The sequence below is a fragment of the Betta splendens genome, chromosome 7, assembly GCF_900634795.4.
Source record: "Betta splendens chromosome 7, fBetSpl5.4, whole genome shotgun sequence".
NCBI classification, from domain to species: Eukaryota; Metazoa; Chordata; class Actinopteri; order Anabantiformes; family Osphronemidae; genus Betta; species Betta splendens.
The window spans coordinates 14,757,735-14,783,994 of NC_040887.2; the positions used below are offsets into that span (position 1 = coordinate 14,757,735).

The window sequence follows — 26,260 nt, forward strand, 5'->3', positions numbered from 1 at the left end:
ATAGATTCAGCATCATTGTCTGTTTTCTGCCTGGTTTCCTGTTTTATTTTGTCAACTTTCTGTTTGTTCTTGTTTTCGCCTAGGTATTTCATGCCTTAATTTCCATCAAGGTTTAAGCTTCAAAGTTTTGTTTTGCTAGCTTCTGATTTTACTTTGTATCATCTTTGTAACAGTACAATCTGGCCACACGTGGACCCAGCTCCTTCCATTGATTTTTTGTTCTGGATTATTTTTTGATGATTTTTTGTTCTGGATTATTTCCCTTTTTTTCGTGCTTGGTGGAGCTGTTCATTTTGTTGCCATGGATTTTGTGTGGTTGGACTTAACTGGGGACTTCCGATTGTGCCACAAAGCCCTGCTGAAAGCCTTTGCTGAGGAGCCAAACCCCGAGGTTTGGCTGTGTGACACATACTGCCTCATGGACATGCTCACGATGGAGCCCGGGTGGCTTGACAACCACGGCGAGAGGGAGCTGCTGGTCAGCCTGTGTGTGGAGCGCAACAGGCTGAGTCTCTCTTGACCTTCCACACTCGCCAAGACTCGGACTTCCCGCCCTCTTCCTGTTCAAGCCTCAGCCCCTGCTCTTGGCTGCCTTCAGCTTCCCGTCTGCCAACTGATGCAACTGATGTCTCAGCTCCAGCTTCTCGACGTAATCCACTTAAGAGCTTTGCCCCAGCCCTGCATCGCTCTCCAATTCATGCCTCGATGCTGCGGTCCCCTGTGTCTGCTTTCACTTCAGCTCCAGTTTCTCATCATATTCCACTACTGTTCTACTGCACCTGTCGCTCAGCTGCGTCAGGCCCCTGCTGCGCCTGTCGCCCAACCGCGTCTGGCCCTTGCTGCGCCTTTCACTCAGCCACGTCAAGCTCCATCACAACAGCCAATTTGATCAGCTCCTGCTCAAGCATCGGTTCTGTACCCACATCTAATTACAGCCCTAGCCCTGCTTAATCAGTCAGCCCCAATCGCTGCTGCCACTGCCCTGCCATGTCAAGCTCCAGTACCAGTTCAAGCTCCAGCCATGTCATGTCAAGCTCTAGTTCAAGTTCCACCCCAGTCTGCAGGCCCAGCCTTGGCTCCAACCCAGCCATGTCCCGTTCAAGCTCCAGCTCAACCACAGCTCGCTCAAGCTCCAGCTTCAGCTCAGCTCAAATTCATGATCAAGATCCAGCTCGAGCTCCAGCCCAGTAAAGCCAAGCTACTGCATAGTCCAGTCAAGCCAAGCCTCTGCCCAGTCAGGCCAAGCCTCTGGCCAGTCAAACCAGGCTGTGTTTCTAGTTCCAGTCCCTGTTGGCCTGGAGGAGGACATTTCAGTCCCTGTCCCTGGCAGCCCAAATAACCCATTCCAGTCCTTGTCCCTGGTGCATTATATGGAAACTTGATGCCTTGCTGACATACGGATAATTGAGTCCCACACAGCAGTAACTGCAGATGTGTGGCTGCCTCGTATGTCTAGTAAACAGCAAATTTTGTCTAAGGAAGGTTATTAACCCCAACAATTAAACTTTCATAATCATGTTTAGTCATCAGTTTTAGTTTAAAAGTAATTCAAAATAAGTTGGAGTAGTATGGGCTGGGAGTAATTTTCTTCAGGGAATGAGGTATGTCACTGGGGGAGCGTGGAGAGAGAAGATAAAAACACAACTCATGGTCATTTATTGCGTGGCAGTGGTTCAAGACTTACATATAGGGTCGACAGTCGACAACTTGACTTTAGTAAAACAGAAATCAATGATGAGACAAGGTGGGAAACACAGGATGAAACATGGGTTAAGCATGGGCAATCATGGAGTGAAACATGGAGCATCTTTGAGGAGTGGTGTCAAGCGTAGAGCATCAAATGCAGCATTAAATGACACAAACCAGGCAAAGGTGAAACGGGTAACCGGGTACCAAAATTAACAGTGAGGCAAACCGAAAACAGACCTTTCAGAATAAAATAACAAAAGCTGAAACCAAGCTGCCAAACATGCTCATATTGCTATTTTTAGTTTGTCTCCATAGTTACCATGCTTCATTCCTGACTGGCCAACAAGGACCTGTTCAGACTGAAGACAATGTAATTGAGGATGGCAATGGCATAATGAGGGAAGTAAAAGAGAGAGAGAGACTGGGAGTGAGGAGGAGCAGGAGGAAGGTGACGCAGAGAAATCTGTTACAAGAGCAGAACTCTGCTCATGAAGCTGTGAGTCCTCAGCAGCTTCTCTTCTCTGATGATGGAGACCCTGGAGGAGCCTGAACTCTGCTTTCCACATCTCCTCAACGCCTCCTGCAGAAAATACGCTCGTCCTCACACTGAGGCAATGCTTATTTATGTTCTACTGTCCTGCATCTCTCTGCTCACTGCGAGTCTCAACCTGCTGGTCATCGTCTCCATCTCCCACTTCAGGCAGAGACTACTGTTTTGACTTTAAAATGTTGTTGTAGTGAGTCACATTGAAAAAACTGACTTTTGAAAATATTCACAATAACAAAAGCAATAGCATTTTTTTTTTATTACTGAGATACTGTTTTTAGAAACAACATGTACTGTACGACTGAGATATGCTGTTGTTTAACTGGCATATGTTTAATGCTTTTGGCATAAATTGTGCGTTTGTACTAATGATTAATAACATTAACAGTGATGCTGTTGTCTCCCTCCAGGCAGCTCCACACTTCCACCAACCTCCTCCTCCTCTCTCTGGCTGTCTCTGATTTCATTGTTGGTCTCATCGTGATGCCCTTTCAGATTTACCTGAAAGAGCCCTGCTGGCATCTGGGCGACCTGGTGTGTGTTCTGTTTTATGTCTTATCCTTTACTACAGTCTGTGCCTCAACAGTTAACATGGTTCTGATCTCAGTTGACCGTTTTGTGGCCATCTGTGACCCTCTGCGTTACTCCACCAAAGTCACTCAGTGGAGAGTTAAGCTCTGTGTCGTCCTGTGTTGGATTTACTCTGTCTTGTACAGTTTTCTGTTTTTATACAACGACCTGAAGAAACCAGGCAGCTCTAACTCCTGCTATGGAGAATGTGTGATTAACATAAACGGAGCTCTTGACCTTATTCTAGGCTTCATCATCCCCATCTCATCCATCATCATCCTGTATATGAGGGTGTTTGTGGTGGCTGTGTCTCAGGCTCGTTCCATGCGCTCCCACGTTGCAGCTGTTAAAGTGCAGCGTTCACTGACTGTGACTGTTCAGAGGTCAGAGCTGAAAGCAGCCAGGACTCTGGGTGTGGTTATTGTCGTGTTCCTCATGTGTTACTGTCCTCCTTACTGTGTGTGTTTGTCTGGATACGACATCACACTTGGTACTTCAACTAATGACTTTTTAGTTTTTCTACTCCTGTCAAACTCATGTCTGAACCCTTTGATTTATGCCTTTCTCTACCCCTGGTTCAGAAAATCTGTTAAATTTATAGTTACCTTACAGATACTGCAGCCTAAGTCCAAAGAGGCTGTTGTTCTGTAGAGGTTAAGAGACATATTTTCCTGTGGTGAATCTATGTGTGTGGCAGTTGTAATTTTGTTTCTGTATATGAATGATTTGAAATTTAATATACAATAAGTTTAAGTAATATTTTTTCTTGACATATACCAGTGAATGTTAAATGCACCACTGCTAATCTTTGTTATGCAGCACAGTCTTTGTGTTATTACGACTTCAGTTTTCTGTCTGTGGTTTTTATCATGATCACATCTATCAGATTAGCTACAGTTTCTAATTGAAGGAAATTAGAAGCCGCTGCTGACTTCCCCTTGTAGTATTTTTATGCATGTGTAGTAAACATAATTTGTGAACGTTATGTGGACGTATAAACATTAGCCCGGGGTCTGAGATACAGTATGAACTTAAGGATATGTAGAGATAGTGAATAATTATCAATTTTCATCCCTGTATAGACACACTGTGGAGCCACTGAAAAGACAAACAGTCTGTTGTTTAAAACTTAATTCCTTAAAATTAAAATAGTTTTAAATATTTTCATCTGTTTCATACTTTCATCTATCAGCAGTTTTGTTCATCTGCAGCTGCACTGTTCCAACAAAAGTCGGCCATGCATCATATTGATGTTTTTATTTGCACTCTCTCTCTCTTTATTGGACACATGGAACATAAACATAAACATCGGCCTAACATGCATATATCAACACAATGTGACAAACAATGCAACTTTATCTTCTCTGCTCCCTTCTACCACAATGCTCGGTCATCATGTCCCTTGATCTTCTGCAGTCACGTGACTCCTCCTAAAGCGTTCACCTAACAGTCTTCCTTAATACATTTACGGGTTTATAAGGTTTTAACACCTAATACATGAATATAAACTCTAAAAAAATATATAATGCAAGCATTCACATGCGTCTTTAGACAGTTACATCATCTGTCAATCATTTCATCCACATCAGCATTGATTTTACAGAGCAAGAAAAAGAGTGCATTTTACTACAATAACTGAGCTTGGGGCGCCCTCTGATGGCCTCTTTGGTGAAACACAGTTTGACGCAGAAAAACCAACCATCTTATTTCTGTACTTTATGTGACAACACAGCTGCTGTTGGTTCCAGTGTAAATATTTTAAAACACATAAACTACAACAGTAACAGGCTCCAGCTATTTATCACCTCTCAGAGGACAGATCACACTGTTATATATAATACAATATAACCTTTGTTAAGAATGTAAAGCAATGTCTAAACGTTTGCCTGTTAGATTCAGTTGTGCTTCATTCAGTGCAGAGACATGATGCATCGCTGCCTGAGGCCAGCTCTCAGCTCTCTGCTACGGGTGCCGGTTCCTCACGGGCAGCCTCGTACTCCTCCATACCGTTGGCGCTGTACTCTGTCCAGTACTAATAACCATGAATATCAGACTGTAGAACTCACTGTCCTACAAACAATCTACAGTGGGACCGTGAATATCAGTGCTGTATGGGTCTGCGAGGAAAAAAACAACTGAGCAGTTGCGCTCCATCAGGCTGGCCCCGCCCCCTCTCAGCCTGGCTCCGCCCCCCTCTCAGGCAGACCGTTGCTGGGGCAGGTACAGATGGAACCAGAAAGCATCAGGACCACCACTGCATCATGATCACATCTATCAGGTAGGCTGCTGTTTCTAGTTGAAGGAAGTTTAACTGCATGCAGATATTGACCTCCTAAACGTGATCATCAGTCTTAAACTTTCCCTTAGTCAATCTTATGTTGTTTCACACGTTTATCTGTCAACAGATTAAGGTGTTTAGTCACGGCACCCCCTTTTGGAACTCTATGTTTGGGAAACATAATTTGTGATGGTCTTCAGGACAGAAAGTTGTGCGGATGTATGATTCTGGCTAGTGGGCTATGAACCTAGATATATGTTTAGATAAGCAATATTGTGAATAATTATCCATTTTTATCCCTGTAGAGAGGAAAATGGAAAAACCTATGTTATAAGCAGAGAGTGACTGTATCTGTCAGGAAATCAGAGGCAGCAAAGACTCTTGGTGTGACAGTTGTTGTGTTCCTCGTGTTACTGTCCACCTTACTGTGTGTCTCTCTCTGGATACAAGCTGAAAATCGGTACTTCAAACATGGCATGGCAACAAGGCTAACTCAAACATGGCATGGCAACAAGGCTAACTAATACATGGCATGGCAACAATAACGAACTAACACATCGACCAACCTGACACGAACGGCATAGTGAAACAAGGGCAGAGTGGCGTACGGCAGTGGTATACGGCAGTGGTGTATGGCAATGACCCAGCACAGAGTGCTGTGCTGCAGGAGTCTTTGAAGGGATCCAGAGGCCAGGGCCCAGACCCAAGCCGGGCGGGCGGATGGCCGGAGGGTCAAACAAGAGACCGGTCACCTCCGGGTACGTGAACTTGACTCGGCCCCCTCACCCGGGGAGCCTCTTGGACGTGAACTTGACTCGGCCCCCTCACCCGGGGAGCCTCTTGGACGTGAACTTGACTCGGCCCCCTCACCCGGGGAGCCTCTTGGACGTGAACTTGACTCGGCCCCCTCACCCGGGGAGCCTCTTGGACGTGAACTTGACTCGGCCCCCTCACCCGGGGAGCCTCTTGGACGTGAACTTGACTCGGCCCCCTCACCCGGGGAGCCTCTTGGACTTGGCTCGGCCCCCTCACCCGGAGAGCCGCTTGGACTTTGACTATACCGAGGCGGCCGTCGTCGTCGGAGGCGGACCACCACCGGGAAGCGAAGCGTGCGTGGTCTCCTCCCGACCACCACCGGGAAGCGAAGCGTGCGTGGTCTCCTCCCGACCACCACCGGGAAGCGAAGCGTGCGTGGTCTCCTCCCGACCACCACCGGGAAGCGAAGCGTGCGTGGTCTCCTCCCGACCACCACCGGGAAGCGAGGCGTGCGTGGTCTCCTCCCGACCACCACCGGGAAGCGAGGCGTGCGCGGTCTCCTCCCGACCACCACCGGGAAGCGAAGCGTGCGTGGTCTCCTCCCGACCACCACCGGGAAGCGAAGCGTGCGTGGTCTCCTCCCGACCACCACCGGGAAGCGAAGCGTGCGTGGTCTCCTCCCGACCACCACCGGGAAGCGAAGCGTGCGTGGTCTCCTCCCGACCACCACCGGGAAGCGAGGCGTGCGTGGTCTCCTCCCGACCACCAACGGGAAACGAGGCAGACGTGGGGTCTGGGCGAGTCTCAATGGTCTCAGGGATAAAATCCAATAGTCCCAAGGAGGTGGATAGATGGACGGCCACCTCCCATTGCCACTTGTTTGCCGCCAATAGCTCCCTCGTGGAGTGGCGGCGGGGTCGAGCCGGGGCCAACACAAACACCGGGACCCAACTTGGGGCAGATGCCATGGCAGACACTGAAGCGGGTGTTGTGGCTGGGGCAGGACACAGACCAAATGCAGCGGCAAGACCTGGGGCTGGTGTGAAGCTGCAGCGGGGCATGAGGCAGGACGTGGAGCTGCAGCGGGGCATGAGGCAGGACGTGGAGCTGCAGCGGGGCATGAGGCAGGACGTGGAGCTGCAGCGGGGCATGAGGCAGGACGTGGAGCTGCAGCGGGGCATGAGGCAGGACGTGGAGCTGCAGCGGGGCATGAGGCAGGACGTGGAGCTGCAGCGGGGCATGAGGCAGGACGTGGAGCTGCAGCGGGGCATGAGGCAGGACGTGGAGCTGCAGCGGGGCATGAGGCAGGACGTGGAGCTATTGAGTCCTCCAACAGAGCCATAAGCTGCTCGACTCCTCTGAAACCCTCACAGTCTTTCAGCCAGGGTGTGGCCGAACACACCTCCCTAGCCCAGTCCAGTGTGGACTGCTGGGCCTGTACATTGGGCAACTCCGGGATCGTGGCCAGGAGTCTATACAGAGTCCCAATAACTTGGGTTCCTTGGCCTTCTCTGACTGGGCCCGTTTGTGGCTGGGTCATTCTGTCATGATCCGCCACGCAAGATGGCGGATCATAGGAGTCGTTCTGGGCCAAGTCAGAGAGCCGTGAGGACCGGGAATACATTTTAAACTGTTTATTTTAAGTTCAACACCCCCAAACCGTACACACAAAACACTCCCTCCTGGAAAAAAAACACAATACAGCAGGGGCGAGCCCCACACACACACACACAGGGCAAATTTAACAGGCCTAGAAAACAAAACCACACTACTCTGGCGAGAAACTAAAACATGGTAGAACTAACACCTGGCATGGCACCGAGGCTAACTCAAACATGGTATGGCACCGAGGCTAACTCAAACATGATATGGCACCGAGGCAAACTCAAACATGGCATGGCATGGCAACAAGACTAACTCAAACATGGCATGGCAACAAGGCTAACTCAAACATGGCATGGCAACAAGGCTAACTCAAACATGGCATGGCAACAAGGCTAACTAATACATGGCATGGCAACAATAACGAACTAACACATCGACCAACCTGACACGAACGGCATAGTGAAACAAGGGCAGAGTGGCGTACGGCAGTGGTATACGGCAGTGGTGTATGGCAATGACCCAGCACAGAGTGCTGTGCTGCAGGAGTCTTTGAAGGGATCCAGAGGGCAAGTGCAGGTGTGGCAAGTTGAACTGATTACTATGTCTACAGAGGGAAGGAGAGGGAGTGGGAATGGTCCAGAGCTGAGGCGTGGCATAGTGAGGGAGAAGGCGTGGTACAGGGTGAAAAAAGAAAACAAACAGAATGGCTGGCAGAGCCAGCCCAGGATCCTGACAGGCAGAGCCAGCCCAGGATCCTGAAAGGCAGAGCCAGCCCAGGATCCTGACAGGCAGAGCCAGCCCAGGATCCTGACAGAGGTAGGCTAAAAGCTAGCTATGCTAACGGCTACAGCCAGTCAACTGAGCCTTTGTCGCCTTGAAATGTGCTTATGTGGGCTGCTGTAACCACACACGTGGGGTATCAGGCTTAGGCAGAGATCGGACCCACATTGACAGCGTGAGAACACAAGGTAGGTGGTGAAAAATCAAGGTTTAATCCAGCAATCGTTAACAAAGACAGTCCAGGTCATACAAAGCAAGGCTCAGGATTAGGTACAAAAGGAGCAGGCGTAATCAGGTCCAGGGACAGGCAAGGTTCAGCAACAGATTAAACACGGCTACAGTACCAATCAGGGTAAGCAGGAGTCGGCAGTCAGAAGTACGAAACAGGATCAAAAAAGAGGTAAACTGAACTGAGAAACTGCTGGAAAGTGATGACTTGCATTCGATGATCTGGCAACCGGCTGTGGTGACTGGTGGCGGTTAAATACACAGGTGAGTGATTACTAAATGAGAGCCAGGTCTGCATGATTAACTGAGGGCGACATAGAAACAGCTGGGACGTGGGTGATACAGGAAGTGCTTCCAAATAAAACCGGAAACTGAAACCACAACATGAATGAAAACAAAGTCCCAGAAATCTAACAAAACGAAACAGGAAATAAACTCAGATTCTAACATGAGGAGAAGCTAATAGCAATGGGCCTTCGAGCGGCTACAGACAGAGAGCGGAGGATCAAGCTTTTGTCCTATTGAAATGTGCTGCTGTGAGCTGCTGCTGGAATCACTGCAGACTGTTGGTACACAGCCATCTGCTACTCAGTTCAGGAGTGACTGTGGTGGAAATTTTCCATAAAGAAGTAGATGAAAGAGTTGTCCTTTTGTGCGATTTATTGAAATAATAAAGAAAATAAAAATAATGGGGAAAGCAAATAAAAAGCATGGATGTTGATCGTGCACATCAACAAACCAAAAACCAGCTGGGGAGATCAGTGCACACACCACAAAGGTGTGATGCAAAGAGCCCACGATCCTAAAGTTGCTTCTGCCTTTTAGCTTCTCTGTCCGACTAAGGTGGAATGTCTTTCTAACCCAATCAAATTACATGCACCATCTCCTCCCTGTCGCAGTGTGTGTGAAGATATTTACATTCTTACACCTGCATCGCTGACGTCCAACTATCTTTGAGAAAAGAGCACCAAGTCTCAACAGACAGAGACACAACTCCCCGACCTTGGGCTTGGGAGCTAGAGTTGAGAGTCTATCAGGCAGAGACAACCATTGAACAATGTAGGTGAAATGTCAAATGCATACAGTAAGACAAAACATAAGATATTAATTGCAGAACATAAGTCATAAATCATATAATAACTGCATAGAAATAAGGAAGAGACATAGAAATAAGGAAGAGACAATTTTTGCCATAACACTCCCCCCTTTTGAGTACACGTTAATCAACCACTAAGAAGAAAAATGTCAACATCACATTCTGTAATAATAAAAGATCCTTGCAAATGAAACAATAAGGGTATTAACTCATCAAGATTCAAAATACACCTTCACATAAAATGCAGGTAACTTAGGGACAAAAGGTTGGGAGCTGTTTTGGTGGGTAGTTAAACAAGAATAACCGCTGTATTGGCATGTGAAGAAAATGAGCCCATACCATCGTCAAAGTCATTAAGTGAGTTAGAGTTGGGGTTTTTGAACATAGTGCATTGTGTCATTTGATACGAGAGTGTTGCTGAAGTCGCACGCATGATGAGACCTCTAACCAGTGGAATAACGCAAAAACCAAACAAGAGAATCACAGCCATCTCAGTGATAAAGGAAACAGCTGCAGACATGAGAACAGATTTCCATTTTCCAGACATTTCGTCTAGCCAATTCCAAGAGGAAGAATCTATACCAGAGTTAGCTGAAATTCTGAAGGCTGTGGAGCGCCTTCGCCACAATACCATTAGAATCAGTGTTATTCAGGATGTAAGTACAACATGCCTCTCCAAACATAACACAAACGCCTCTTTTCTCTGCTAACAACGTGTCTATGGCCATTCAATTGTAATGTAATAAATACAATTAATGTATGATAGCCATAGGTTTCCGATGGGGTTCTGTATCATATAATCTTAAGATAGATTTCATGCTTTCGGATCTTTAATTGTACATTTGCGTCTAGAGCGAATAGGAGATTCAGGGATTTAACCACAATGATGATGCATATTTCCGCTTGTGTTGTCTTAATAGATAGATAAAAACTAATTGTAGCAGTGAATAAAGTGATTGTAAGCAAATTAAACACCAAGTCAACTTCAGGATATTTAAACTCAGTGTCGTTGTGAATTATGTGAAATTTTCTCATTCAAAAGTATTGTGTAAAGTTACATAGAAACATCATGTGATAAAGGCAATAATCAGAGTAACAAAATGAAGTCTAACACAACATGGTTACAATTGATGTCTCGTAACAATCTGCTTCTTCCTGTTGAACAGTAGCGTTAGATTGTTTCCAACCTGTGTGTTGAAGTATTGACAGTTCGTTGGGGTTCTTTAGGTTGTGATCAGCTGATCACAGAGACACTTGGGATTCGTTATCACCGCCAGGTTTCCTCCCAATGTCGTCTGAGTCACTGTCACTCCCGTGATGTGAAGAGTCTACACGTCGTCCAGCGTCGGCAACTCAAGGCTGCTCGTGTGTGTGTTTTCTCAGGAGCGTGTGTGTAGATGTATGGTCTGATAGTGTGATTCACCGGCGCAGCTTCAGGCGGCGCTTGGCTCACACCTTTAGCTGAACGGTCAACGCAGCCTCGCCTCAGTGCGTGTGTGAGCACAGCGAGGGTCGTCCTTCTCAGTTCTTTTCGTCAGTGGTGGTTTTCTCGTGTGGTGTAGATGGAGGGTCGTCTGTTGGATCTGGGACCTTCCTGGATGGAGTGGATCCAAGTCGCTCCCTCTGCGATCTTTACAGTCGTGTTGGTCGTCAGAAGGACTTGAAAGGGGCCTCGCCACCGTTTGGAGTCCCAATGCTTCCTCCTGAACTCCTTAACGATCGCCCAGTGCCCTGGTTGGATGGTGTGTAATGGTCCTGTCGACTGTTTTCACCTGTTGGGAAATCTGAATTATGGGGAAAAGGTGTTTGGGCGGCACGGCTGCCATCAGGCCCAAACCAGACTCCATGGCTACAGGTGGAACCATTCAGTCAGCCAGAGTCTGCGTTCCTGTGAGGTAGAAAATGTTTAAAGCACAGGGAGATGAGGAAGGAGAGGGTAGAGAGAGTTGGAGAGAGGGAACAAGGATCAGGAGAGGGAGGGGTTGTTGGGCAGTGACCTTCGCAGCAGCGTCTGCAGCTGCATGTCGGCACAAACAAAGTCGTCACTGATGATGTAAAAACAGCATTAGCTGTAGGTGGCAGGACAGCGTCCAGCAAAGCAGAACCTAATCATGATGTAAAATAGGTTTGCAATCAGACTTCAAAAGCTTCCTATGCTTCCACAGAGAACCAACGTGTGACAAGCATCTGTGGAGTCTGTAGATGGTAACAGACTCTCCTTCTGCTAGTTTACTAGCTTCAGTCAACGCAATCAACTCTGCAGCCTGAGCAGAGTAGTGTCTTAGCAAAGAGCCAGACTTCAAGACGACCTCTTGATAATAATGTTCAGCATGTTGAGTAAGGTGGTGTTGCATCTAAGCCATCAGGCTGTAGAAAATGGGATCTATTCCAAAAGAATCAAAGACACAGTATGAGGACAAAAGAACAGAAGTCGTAAAACTTGATTTCTCATCCACTGTTTGAGTGAAAGGTCGCGTAGGGTCAGATCAGGAAGACCCAAAGTAGGAACTTGACTGAAGAGCAAGCATGAGGTCAGTGAACGTTGTTCAGCCTCAGACGTCCATGTGAGACAAGAAGTGGACGATGAAGATGTCTGCATCAGAACCCTGCGTGGGGCCTCAAAGACAGTAAAGTTAGGAATGAAGTTCCTACAATAAGAACGAAGACCTAGAAAAGACATCAGCTGTTTTTACGTGCACGGTTTAGGCAGGTTTCACATTGCTTTAACTCTGTTGGGTGAGATGGATTTGCCATCAGCTGTAATTACAATGACCCAGAAAATAACCTTTGTCTGAACAAACTGTAATTTAGACAGGCTCTCTTTGTGGCCTGTAGCATCCAATGTTTCAGTAGCTTAGTGGTGTCTGCAGTAATGCCATCTATGGCTCCTTTAAGAGGGTGTTGTTGTTTACATGGTTTGTGGTCAGATTTAGTTGTGATGACCACTGGTTCACATCCTCTGATCAAACCTACATCATATGTGTGTGAGTCACAGGGAAGCAGGGCTTCCTGTGAGGCTGAGTGTTGAGTCAGAGCGTCCTCTGAAAAATGAAAATAAAAACAAAAGCATGTAATGTGGGTAAATACGTCACATAGGGTCGGAAGTCGTTCACCAGTCTCCACCCCGTTGACATCTGTTCACGAAAGGACCCACGTCCTGCATCTGTCTCCATCATGTTTTCACAGAGGGACGTGTGGAACTGTAGAATAAACATCAAAATCTTTTTGTTCGTTAGTAAAAGAAATCGCAAGCGCAGACCTGTGTTCATCCCAAAAGAGGGAAGTTGAGGTCAGTTTGTGTGTGTGTGTGAAATCATAAACAAGCTGTGATGCAGCCTGTGTGAGGGCCTCAGTTACAGCCCCCCCTCAGCAGCCAATGATAAGAGCACAGCTGAGCTGAAGTTAACACTAACAAAAGAGGGATTATTTAGAATGTCTGTAGATGTGACCTGCACTCCGTCTGGAGTGGAAATCAATTAAATACCTAAACTACACATGAGATCTCTTCCTAAAAATTTAACTGGGCATAAGTTTGAAAGCAAAAATTAATGTTAAGGTGTCTTTCTGTCAGATGTTGCACAAGACAATGAAACAGTAAGTTTTTCTTTAATAGTCCTTTACGTACAGTAATTATTATTACTTCTCTCTAATAGTCATCTTCCCTTTAATAGTCATTAATAGTCTGTTTCAGTCTCAGTCTTCCTATAGTCTGTTTTTTTGTTTTTTCTACAGTCTGTTTTTTTGTTTTTTCTATAGTCTGGCCAGACAAACCTATATTGTGCACAAATCTTTTTAGAAACATGAAGGATTTTATTACTGAATTTGTTGCAAGTTAAAATAGTTTGAACCCATCAGACTGTAAAGTCATGCAGCAGTTGTCATTTAGCTGTTTGTCATAATTTGAAAATCACTCTGTGGGATTTTTTTGAGCAAAAAGCGATTCTTCATTGCGAGCAGATAAGCATGAACATGAATTTGAGCGTGTATCAGCTGTAAGCGTGTTTCTTCATTGCGTGTATGAATGTGTGTGTGTGTTTGCGGTACCGTCTTGTACGTCACGTGAAAAGGAACCGTCACCTTCCTCCTTCCCCAACCATCAGTCTGATGTGAGCGCCAGCGGGTGAAGCCTTTCGATGGGACAGTTGTTCCTCGATGACAGACCTTTCCTGGATCCTCAGATGCAGCTCTATTGGGCCGATCACGTCTGAAGCCTCTCCTGTTGTTTCAACCAGTGTCTGTGTCAGAGCACGTCTTCTCACTCTACTGTTGCTCTGTCCTTGTTTTCCTTTGCTGATTGTCATAAGCAGGTGTCTGTGTCAGACACACACGCTTGTAGTAGCTGGTTCATCTGATGAGCCCAGAACGTGATGGCTGCAGACGTTGTGAGAGTCGCTGAGGCGTCCATGCTGTGGTCTGTGTCCTCCAGCTGCTGTGGTGTCAGAGCTTCCACCCCGTTCTGGTTGTTGGTCGGCGCTTCTTCTCCTTCAGTTTTTCTGCTGACAGTGGGAAAGGAGTCCAGATCCGGATTTACCCTCATCGCGCTCAGTTCTGCATTAGAATAGAGAGCAGAAACAATGGGAGCATTTGCTCTTGACATGATATGTGTGTGTGTGGTGTGTGTGGCAGAGTGCAAACAATTCTTCCCCAGAGTTGTTATCTCCTTTTTTTCTGTTACTCTCATCTCTCTTTTGTTTCTTTTAGGGCTTTAGTTTTGATAGTTTTGCTTTTTCAAATCTCATCTTTTGTATCTAACATTTCTGTTAAAGGTGCATATGTCTTTTACACTAAGTGATTCTCCTTTTGAACCCATAACCAGTTTTCCACTCATGGAAACATGAAACGCACTAATAACCATATTAACTTTTTACTTTAATTACGTTTAATTTTGCAATGTTCCTGTCTGGTGGTGAAGACTCAAATTGCCCCGAACCCATCTTTCAGAGTCCAGCGGTTTCCTGCCTTAGATTTTTTGTGTGTTCCGGCCGGAACCTTCCCAAAATGCCTTTTTATCGGACGTCTCCGTAAAAAGGGAACCAACCTGATCTGGCGACAGAGCCTTTCCCGTATTTCCTCAACGTTAGGCCCCTCTAGGCCCGGGTCCCTCGTATCTTGAAAATACTTCACTCTGCGCTCCATCTTTCAGAAGCCGTCTTTTATACTCAGTACCCCACGTGTGGACCACGCACAGATAAAAAAAACATGTCTGTATTCTCAGTACAGATGGAAGCTCGGTTCCACGAGCCAACCCTTAGCAACCGACGTCTCACCACCCAGAGCAGACTTTCACCTAATTAAGAACATGTAATATTGGGATTTTTTGTTTTCTCGATCTAATTAATTTTCCTAATCAAATTTAGTGTTTCAACCAAATAGAAGATTCCTTTTCCTTTTCTTTTTTTTTCAACCAATTGAAATGTTTCAGCTAAATTAAAAATAAAAGTTCCAATCAAAGGAATCTCTCTCACCGGGCCTAGCCAAATTAGGATTTGAGTTTGAATCTGAGTTCGTGGATCTCGTCAGAGGCGATCCAGACGGGTGAGCAGTCCTCCCAGCTCTGAACGTCTGTAGAGGTTTGGAGGCTGAGCGAACCTAGTCCTCAGGACTATCGTCCCTGATCACACCGTCCAGACGACCTGCCGCGGGATCCTGCCGACAACGCCAATTTCTGTGGTGGAAATTTTCCATAAAGAAGTAGATGAGAGAGTTGTCCTTTTGTGCGATTTATTGAAATAATAAAGAAAATAAAAATAATGGGGAAAGCAAATAAAAAGCATGGATGTTGATCGTGCACATCAACAAACCAAAAACCAGCTGGGGAGATCAGTGCACACACCACGAAGGTGTGATGCAAAGAGCCCACGATCCTAAAGTTGCTTCTGCCTTTTAGCTTCTCTGTCCGACTAAGGTGGAATGTCTTTCTAACCCAATCAAATTACATGCACCATCTCCTCCCTGTCGCAGTGTGTGTGAAGATATTTACATTCTCACACCTGCATCGCTGACGTCCAACTATCTGTGAGAAAAGAGCACCAAGTCTCAACAGACAGAGACACAACTCCCCGACCTTGGGTTTGGGAGCTAGAGTTGAGAGTCTATCAGGCAGAGACAACCATTGAACAATGTAGGTCAAATGTCAAATGCATACAGTAAGACAAAACATAAGATATTAATTGCAGAACATAAGTCATAAATCATATAATAACTGCATAGAAATAAGGAAGAGACATAGAAATAAGGAAGAGACAATTTTTGCCATAACAGTGACCCTATGTACGTTTACCAAATGTAAGGTCCTTTCTTAGGCAATAGATTTTAATTGTTAGATTTTATATTTTGAATTGTTACAACTGTGTTTATCTGTTTTAGCATAAGCAAGTTTGTCCTCTTGTGTGGTCTAATTTATTATTGTGTTTTGTTACATTAGAGAAGGTTGTGACCTACATAATACTGAACATTTCACTAATCCACAATTCTGATTGCAGTACCTTTTTTGATGAGGTGATGGTGAGGACAGCCACAGCCCCATCTGGTAGAGGACTCCTCCCGCTAAAAGTCTTCTAAATAGTGATGAGAACAAAGATCACATCTCCCTGGTCATCTGTCTAAAACTATACCTGTCCTGCTGCAGAAACAAATCTCCAACATAACCAAGTGTACCCCCTACCCAGGACATGGACTGTTTACCCTACTTCCATGCATTTCGTCTGCAAGGCCCTGCAAAAGCTTCTGTCCCCAAACACCCAGACTTCTTAATTAACTCAGTAACCTATACATTGCACATTGAAGTGTGTGTCATAGATTCAGCATCATTGTCTGTTTTCTGCCTGGTTTCCTGTTTTATTTTGTCAACTTTCTGTTTGTTCTTGTTTTCGCCTATGTATTTCATGCCTTAATTTCCATCAAGGTTTAAGCTTCAAAGTTTTGTTTTGCTAGCTTCTGATTTTACTTTGTAACTACTTTGTAACAGTACAATCTGGCCACACGTGGACCCAGCTCCTTCCATTGATTTTTTGTTCTGGATTATTTTTTGATGATTTTTTGTTCTGGATTATTTCCCTTTTTTTCGTGCTTGGTGGAGCTGTTCATTTTGTTGCCATGGATTTTGTGTGGTTGGACTTAACTGGGGACTTCCGATTGTGCCACAAAGCCCTGCTGAAAGCCTTTGCTGAGGAGCCAAACCCCGAGGTTTGGCTGTGTGACACATACTGCCTCATGGACATGCTCACGATGGAGCCCGGGTGGCTTGACAACCACGGCGAGAGGGAGCTGCTGGTCAGCCTGTGTGTGGAGCGCAACAGGCTGAGTCTCTCTTGACCTTCCACACTCGCCAAGACTCGGACTTCCCGCCCTCTTCCTGTTCAAGCCTCAGCCCCTGCTCTTGGCTGCCTTCAGCTCCCCGTCTGCCAACTGATGCAACTGATGTCTCAGCTCCAGCTTCTCGACGTAATCCAGTTAAGGGCTTTGCCCCAGCCCTGCATCGCTCTCCAATTCATGCCTCGATGCTGCGGTCCCCTGTGTCTGCTTTCACTTCAGCTCCAGTTTCTCATCATATTCCACTACTGTTCTACTGCACCTGTCGCTCAGCTGCGTCAGGCCCCTGCTGCGCCTGTCGCACCACGTCAAGCTCCATCGCAGCAGCCAATTTGACCAGTTCCAGCTTCTGCTTAAGCACCGGTTCTGTACCCACGTAAAATTACAGCCCTAGCCCTGCTTCATGAGTCAACCTCAACCGCTGCTGCTGCTGCACTGCCATGTCAAGCTCCAGTACCAGTTCCAGTTCAAGCTCCAGCCATGTCATATCAAGCTCCAGTTCAGGCACGTCTCACTCAAGCTCCAGCTTCAGCTCAGCTCAAACTCAAGCTCAAGCTCAAGCCCAGTCAGGCCAAGCCTCTGGACAGTCAAACCAGGCTGTGTTTCTAGTTCCAGTCCCTGTTGGCCTGGAGGAGGACATTTCAGTCCCTGTCCCTGGTGCATTATATGGGAACTTGATGCCTTGCTGACATACGGATAATTAAGTCCCACACAGCTGGCATGGCTGACCTGATCGGTCTGCAGCTCCTTCTGAATGCCCCCATGCCTGAAAGCCTATGACCACTATGGTCAGCACCTGGATGTGACTTGGTGGTTCTCTCTGTGTTGAGCTCCAACAACAGACACATCTAATGTATTCTGTAATTAAACCTGTAACAAATAATCTAACATGGCTATAGAATGCACATATGCACCGTTTTGCTCATATTTTTATATCCTCTGAATAAAATCATTGCAATGATAATCTCAACATACGTGACTCGTTTGGGTGAAGTAAGGTGTGAGGAGGGGACACAAACCCAAGGAGCAATAACCAACAGGTTTGGAGCAATGAGAAAAAGGTGGAAATTACAGAGCAGGACCCCTCTATTTCCATAGTGTGAGATCAGAAGGTAAAAACACAACGCATGGTCATTTATAACGTATCATTCCTGACTGGCCAACAAGGACCTGTTCAGACTGGAGCCAATGTAATTGAGGATGGCAATGGCATAATGAGGGAAGTAAGAGAGAGAGAGAGAGAGACTGGGAGTGAGGAGGAGCAGGAGGAAGGTGACGCAGAGAAATCTGTTACAAGAGCAGAACTCTGCTCAGGAAGCTGTGAGTCCTCAGCAGCTTCTCTTCTCTGATGATGGAGACACTGGAGGAGCCTGAACTCTGCTTTCCACATCTCCTCAACGCCTCCTGCAGGAAACATGCTCGTTCTCACTCTGAGGCAATGCTCATTTATGTTCTACTGTCCTGCATCTCTCTGCTCACTGCGAGTCTCAACCTGCTGGTCATCGTCTCCATCTCCCACTTCAGGCAGAGACTACTGTTTTGACTTTAAAATGTTGTTGTATTGAGTCACATTGAAAAACCTGACTTTTGAAAATATTCACATTAACAAAAGCAATAGCAAAAAAATTTTTTAATGATCAATAACATTAACAGTGATGCTGTTGTCTCCCTCCAGGCAGCTCCACACTCCCACCAACCTCCTCCTCCTCTCTCTGGCTGTCTCTGATTTCATTGTTGGTCTCATCGTGATCCCCTTTCAAATTTTCCTGAAGGAGCCCTGCTGGCATCTGGGCGACCTGGTGTGTGTTCTGTTTTATGTCTTGCCTATTACTACAGTCTGTGCCTCAACAGTTAACATGGTTCTGATCTCAGTTGACCGTTTTGTGGCCATCTGTGACCCTCTGCGTTACTCCACCAAAGTCACTCAGTGGAGAGTTAAGCTCTGTGTCGTCCTGTGTTGGATTTACTCTGTCTTGTACAGTTTTCTGTTTTTATACAACGACCTGCAGCAACCAGGCAGGTCTAACTCCTGCTATGGAGAATGTGTGATTAACATAAACGGAGCTCTTGACCTTATTCTAGGCTTCATCCTCCCCATCTCAGCCATCATCATCCTGTATGTGAGGGTGTTTGTGGTGGCTGTGTCTCAGGCTCGTTCCATGCGCTCCCACGTTGTAGCTGTTAAACTGCAGCGTTCACTGACTGTGACTGTTCAGAGGTCAGAGCTGAAAGCAGCCAGGACTCTGGGTGTGGTTGTTGTCGTGTTCCTCATGTGCTACTGTCCTCCTTACTGTGTGTGTTTGTCTGGATACGACATCACACTTGGTACTTCAACTAATGACTTTTTAGTTTTTCTACTCTTGTCAAACTCTTGTCTGAACCCTTTGATTTATGCTTTTCTCTACCCCTGGTTCAGAAAATCTGTTAAACTTATACTTACCTTACAGATACTGCAGCCTAAGTCTAGAGAGGCTGTTGTTCTGTAGAGGTGAATAGACATATTTTCCTCTGGTGAATCTATGTGTGTGGCATTTGTAATTTTGTTTCTTTATATGAATGATTTGAAATTTAATATGAAGGAAGTTTTAATATTTTAATATTTTTTCTTGACATATACCAGTGAATGTTAGATGCACCACTGCTGATCTTTGTTATGCAGCACAGTCTTTGTGTTATTACGCCCTCAGTTTTCTGTCTATGGTTTTTATCATGATCACATCTATCAGGTTAGCTACTGTTTGTAATTTAAGGAAATTGAACTGCATGCATGCTAAACTTGAGCATCATCAGTTCTAAGTCATCGCTTTGTCAATATGTTATGTTGTTTCACAAACGTTCACTTATGAACAAGTTGAGGCGTTCAGTCACGACCGCTGGCTCCCCCTTGTGGTATTTTGATGCATATGTAGGAAACATAATTTGTGAAGGTCTTGAAGAAACAACATTATGTGGACGTATAAACATTAGCCAGGAGTCTGAGATACAATATGAACCTAAGGATATGTAGAGATATTGAATAATTATCAATTTTCAGCCCTGTATAGACACACAAACAAACTGTTGTTTAAAATTTCATTCTGTAAAATTAAAATACTTTTAAATATTTTCATCTGTTTCATACTTTCTATCTCTCAGCAGTTTTGTTCATCTGCAGCTGCACTGTTCCAACAAAAGTCGGCCATGCATCATATTGATGTTTTTATTTGCACTCTCTCTCTCTTTATTGGACACATGGAACATAAACATAAACATCGGCCTAACATGCATATATCAACACAATGTGACAAACAATGCAACTTTATCTTCTCTGCTCCCTTCTACCACAATGCTCGGTCATCATGTCCCTTGATCTTCTGCAGTCACGTAACTCCTCCTAAAGCGTTCACCTAACAGTCTTCCTTAATACATTTACGGGTTTATAAGGTTTTAACACCTAACACATGAATATAAACTCTAAAAAAAATTATAATGCAAGCATTCACATGCGTCTTCAGACAGTTACATCATCTGTCAATCATTTCATCCACATCAGCATTGATTTTACAGGGCTATAAAAAGAGTGCTTTGTACTACAATACCTGAGCTTGGGGCGCCCTCTGATGGCCTCTTTGGTGAAACACAGTTTGACGCAGAAAAACCAACCAGCTTATTTTCTGTACTTTATGTGACAACACAGCTGCTGCTGTTGGTTCCAGTGTAAATATTTTAAAACACATAAACTACAACAGTAACAGGCTCCAGCTATTTATCACCTCTCAGAGGACAGATCACACTGTTATATATAATACAATATAACCTTTGTTAAGAATGTAAAGCAATGTCTAAACGTTTGTCTGTTAGATTCAGTTGTGCTTCATTCAGTGCAGAGACATGATGCATCTCTGCCTGAGGCCAGCTCTCAGCTCTCTGCTACGGGTGCCGGTTCCTCACGGGCAGCCTCGTACTCCTCCATACCGTTGGCGCTGTACTCTGTCCAGTACTAATAACCATGAATATCAGACTGTGCGCGCTGAAGAACTCACTGTCTTACAAACAATCTACAGTGGGACCGTGAAGATTAGTGGTGTATGGGTCTGCGAGGAAAATAACAACTGAGCAGTTGCGCTCCAGCAGGCTGGCCCCGCCCCCTCTCAGCCTGGCTCCGCCCCCCTCTCAGGCTGACCGTTGCTGGGGCAGGTACAGAGGGAACCAGGAAGCATCAGGACCACCACTGCATCATGATCACATCTATCAGGTCAGCTGCTGTTTCTAGTTGAAAGAAATTTAACTGCATGCAGATATTGACCTCCTAAACGTGATCATCAGTCTTAAACTTTCCGTTAGTCAATCTTATGTTGTTTCACAAACGTTTATCTGTCAACAGATTAAGGTGTTTAGTCACGGCGCCCCCTTGTGGTACTCTATGTTTGGGAAACATAATTTGTGATGGTCTTCAGGACAGAAAGTTGTGCGGATGTATGATTCTAGCTAGCGGGCTATGAACCTAGATATATGTTTAGATAAGCAATATTGTAAATAATTATCTATTTTTATCCCTGTAGAGAGGGACTATGGAACCACTGGTAGGACAAATAGACTGTTTTTAAAAATCTAATGACTTCTAAAACACTGACTCTAGATCTGTCTGTCTAGTGTTGTTTTTATTAAAGGAATATTAGGTAATGTTTGCCATTGTGTTTGTAACAAATAGTTCCTCAGTGGTCTCTGTTCTGCAGAAATGGAAACCTTGGAGAATATTGATGGTATTTATCAACAACAACCTAAGTTGAAAACAAAACATCAGCTGTTAAAAACAGGAACAGCTTCAGCTGATGATTAGTGTGAAGAACAACCAAGCAACAAATCACAGCTGACAGTAATTATTATATTGTTTGTTTAATGTGTATCTGTATGATTAGCAGTTTACTGTTTTATGAAAAAGATGTTTCCAACCCAAACCAGGTAAGATTTCAATGTAAACCACAAACATTATAGATAATGAAACCTTTTGCTAAATCATTACTTTGCTGATTAAGATGCTTTTCATTGGTAGGAAATCCATCTCCAATGGAAAACCCTATGTTATAAGCAGAGAGTGACCCACAGCTGGTGAGACATTATTGTTTTGTTCAAATAGCTTTGGAGAAGAGGTGTAACAGATTCACATTTTATTTGCATATTTAAATAAATACCCAGATGTCGTGTATCATGCTTAACCCAGAGTAAATGTTCTACTGAATGTCTAGAAATGGAATAGAATATTGATGGTGGATCAACAACAACTTAATTTGAGTTATGACTTACTGTGAAAGTGTGATTTATGTTTATTTATAAAAATGTTGTGGAATATATTTTGAACATTCAATCTTGTCTAATTAGTCATACACATTGCTGACACCATCTGTCAACATGTGCTTCCTGCTCTAAATTGTTCTGATAAATAATTGGATTGCCTTCAGAGCAGCTGACTTGCAGACACCTTTGTTTACTGACATTTTCAAGTTAAGGTTCAAGTTTTTATTTGTACTTGCTGACACACACATCACTCAACAACAGCCTCGGTCTTTTGTCTCGTACTTCCACATCCACTACGACTGCCCTTTGCTAAAAGTAGTACATACAACTACTGTATACTACTGTATTGTATACATGTTTTAAACTAAAAAGGAAAAGGCCTCCTTTAAGTTCACCTTTGTGCACGTATATACTAAGATATACCAAACTAAATTATATTTAAGTGATCAAGTATACTTCTACTACTTCTACTTACAAGTATAAAAAGAGGTTGTGTTTTACATCAAGATTTGTAATTATACTCCAGCATACAGTACTTGACTTTAACTGACAAGAATACACAAAAGTCTAAATATGTTACTGTACAGGTAGGTGAATGACTTATGACTTAACTGAATGTATAAGGCTACTGCTTGGCTCCTTCCTTTGTTTTTTATGGCCAGCACCGGGTTTTGCAGAGCTTACAGTTTGTTGGTGTAAAATGTTTCGAATACAGGATGCAAGATGATTTTGGCCTGTCTCTCCATAAAAGAAACAAGATTCGGGAAAGGTGCTTTTTTGTCCACTAAACCGTGTAAAATCCAATTTTTTTTTCTTAGATTTTTCATCAGCAGGTTATGAAAAAAATACAGTAGCTCCTCCCCAGCTTGGGGTCTTGCTGTCAACGTTAGCATTAAACATTAGGATTAAACGACATTTCAATGTTACATCAACATCACAAAAACGACTGACATTACTTCAACCATATTTTAACAATGAAGGTGGTTGTGTGCTTCTGGGTCTGTACACTGTTTTGTGTTGTTGTCTTCTTAGTTCAGGGGCCCGTTTCAAGAAGGAGGTTTAACAAACTCTGAGTTAAAACGAAACTCTGAGTTGATTTACTCTGAGTTTGCAAACCTGGAGTTGTCGGTTCCAGAACAGCTGAAAAGAGTTGGTTTAAGCAACTCTGAGTTGTCTGACTCAGAGTTAAGCACGTGCACCGCGACGATACAAAGCCCTGATCAATGGAGTGAAGATATTACGAGTCACCATGGCAACAGGACAACAAATGGATATGTTACGTCAAGCAAATAGCGACTACGAGCCTATAATCCGTAGAAAAGGCAACACGGCTGCAGCGGCGCAAGAGAAAGAATTAGCTTGGAAGAAAATAGCTCCTCGAGTCAATGCGTAAGTTTACATTTTAATCATACAGCGTAACTAATTACTAAAGAATTTTAGTATTGTTGTTATATTTCACTCGTAAAGTAAGGACTTTTTCACTCATGTAAGGCGTTACTTCAGTAATTGCATGAAATACCGACGTTTGTATGAATTAAAAGTGCAGTGTTATGTCTATGCATTTTTAAAATTCCTGTTGTGGTTGATGTGGGATTTGTAAAGTAATGATAATTCAATAATCCAATACGTTTTATGGAGAGCAATTATTACATTAATCTAATTAGGTTTTTAAAAGTTACCCAAAACACGTAATAATATAAGAAATTAATTTCAGTTTTCATGTAGGCACAATCCTGCAGACATAGAAGAACGTGGCTAAAAATGAAATATAAAAACATAATTCAAACAGGTATAAGGCACCATCATGTCATGGGTGTAGACTACCTGACTTTACAATATTTGATATATTAAATAACTAAATAGCATGCAGAGTATAGCAGTGCAGCAGCATTTTCAACATGGCTGTAATGTTTTCACACAGTTAAACATTTGACTTCTACTCAGCCAACAGAAAGAAGGCAGAGGCTAGAACAACTGGTGGAGGACCTGCACCTCGCAGGAGGAGGTTAGTCACATTTGCTGCACAGATGCACACGGTTCAGTGATGTTCAGTAAATGCCAGAGTTCAATTCTGTAAGTGTAATGAGGAACATGTCATGTCAAGATGTCATGTAACTCTAAATCTTCTGTATTTTAAGTTACCGGTTATTGAGTTGTATAAACTAAATCTCAAGGAAATGTTATACTTGTACCACAAGATTGAGAAGCCAGATCTAGAAATTGAAATTCCCAAACACAAGCTGGAGATGAGTGTATAGTTAAAGGTGAATTGTATGAATTATTGGAAGAATCATAAAATCTAACATTTACCTTTGTATTTGTAGGAAATGAAAAAAAACAAATTATGATTTACATCTATTCAGTTTCTTTTATTGGTGGTGGTGGGGATGGTTGATTAAGACATTAAAGCAAATCTGTCCATCCACTCTGCAGATCACTGTGATGGAAGGAGTCTCCTCAGGGTCTTGTATTTGTAGGGCAGGGTGTTGCTCCTCTCTAATAATTGCAATAATGTGGAGAACAACACATGTCACATTAATGTCACAGGCCTCTCAGGTATTTCCCTGAGGTGACGTAGACGCTGAAGACATGCTTTCAACAGGTCTATGGTCATTTCCACCCCGGCTCTTGTTCTGCAGGGCCACATTAAAGCGCTGCTGGGGGCCTGCTTCAGGTTCTGGGTCAGGCGTCAGTAGTGTGCGCCTTCATGGGTGACCCCTATCTCCAGCAGAAAGCTGTCAATCTCTCCTAGAAGAAAGTTCACATTACTTTAGTGCTACATAGAAGTGTTCCTGTGAGTGTGAGTGCATGCATTGAAATAAGTGTATAGGACATACATGTACTTACCCCAGTGCAGCCTGTTACTTAGGGTTGACTCACTATATATTCATGAATTCACGTTTATGTGCAGCATCACATATGATCTTGGTGATGTAAACAATGTAATGTCAGTTACAGTGACCATTAGAAAGAGTAGTCAGTGCACCTGCAGTTTATTTCAGATCACAGCAAGATATTATTAACTGATCATCATTTTTCAGATTAGCCTCAATGAAACAAATTAAATACCACATACCTGCAATCCTGTGAAACTCCTCTTTAATGGCTTTAAGGAGTTTGTGTCAAGGAAAGCGCTTGAGGTCGAACTTTTCTACATACAGTGGCTTCACTAATGTGCTCAGCATCTCCAATGTTATAAAGAAAACTACCGTTTGCAAAAAAAAAACGTAACGCAACACAAAGAATCTGTTCGGATGTAAAAGCACGGCCACGATGGGTGATGTGTTTGACGTATGGGTGAATAAGATGTATGTATGGAGTCTCGATAAAAACGGTACAGCTAAAATAAATATGCACGGCGATATGACAGAAAATTAAACGTAAATTCAACGTCGTGTGAATTAATACAGCGTCCTCATCTACAGGATCCTCTAGAAACGGACATTTTGGTCTCTGCGCGAAGGAAACAGGTGAAATCTATGAATGAACTGAAAGATTAAACGAGGTATTTAAACACTGTTCACTTTAAAAAGGGGCGGAGACCGAAGGAAACTCTAGGTTTCCCGAATAAAACCTGCTCGCGACCAGGTTTGGTTCAGAGTAAGTTGCCATAGTAACTGACTCTGAGTTTCGATTACCTCGCTTCTTGAAACGGGCTTAAACTTACCCCGCTTTACGGGTTTAAGTTACCCCGCTTTCTGAAACCGAAAACTCTGAGTTTTCCTCATTTCGGGGTTAACAAACTCAGAGTTTCCACAAAACCACCTTCTTGAAACGGGCCCCAGGACATATTGATGTCGACAATATTATAATGTCACTAAATTAAGTGATTCCTCTTCTCTCTTTAGCTCATTTCTCGTTCTGAAGATGACATAGTTCGTTAGGTGAACAGGTTTGCCTTTATGCTACAAAGTAACAACTGGACTCTGTAGGACAATAGCTCTGAAGCATATGACTTCTGGGTATTGTTTGTTTGCTGGTGAGAGAAGTATGTATAGAAAAATACATCAAACATGAACTTACAGAACAGGTGATACTGTGAATCTGTCATTCGTCTCTTCAAGAACAAAACACCCATGTTTCACCTGCTGTGGGTCACGCTGTCCTCTTTGCTTATAACATTATA

The 26,260-nt window shown here is 44.1% G+C and overlaps 1 protein-coding gene across 1 annotated transcript; it reads left to right on the forward strand.

Annotated features, from left to right (window-relative positions):
- The first annotated feature begins 2,216 nt into the window (after window positions 1–2,216).
- Window positions 2,217–3,457, forward strand: LOC114858745 (trace amine-associated receptor 7h-like). Its single transcript, XM_029156261.2, has 2 exons — window positions 2,217–2,389; window positions 2,647–3,457. Exons 1-2 carry the CDS (start codon window positions 2,217–2,219, stop codon window positions 3,455–3,457), a joined length of 984 nt encoding a protein of 327 aa, XP_029012094.2.
- Window positions 3,458–26,260: the final 22,803 nt, after the last annotated feature.

Coding starts and splice junctions, on each gene's coding strand:
- LOC114858745 (XM_029156261.2), top strand. CDS start 2,217: ATGGAGACCCTGGAGGAGCCTGAACTCTGCTTTCCACATCTCCTCAAC. Junction 2,390..2,646: donor GTCTCCATCTCCCACTTCAG/GCAGAGACTACT, acceptor GTCTCCCTCCAG/GCAGCTCCACACTTCCACCA.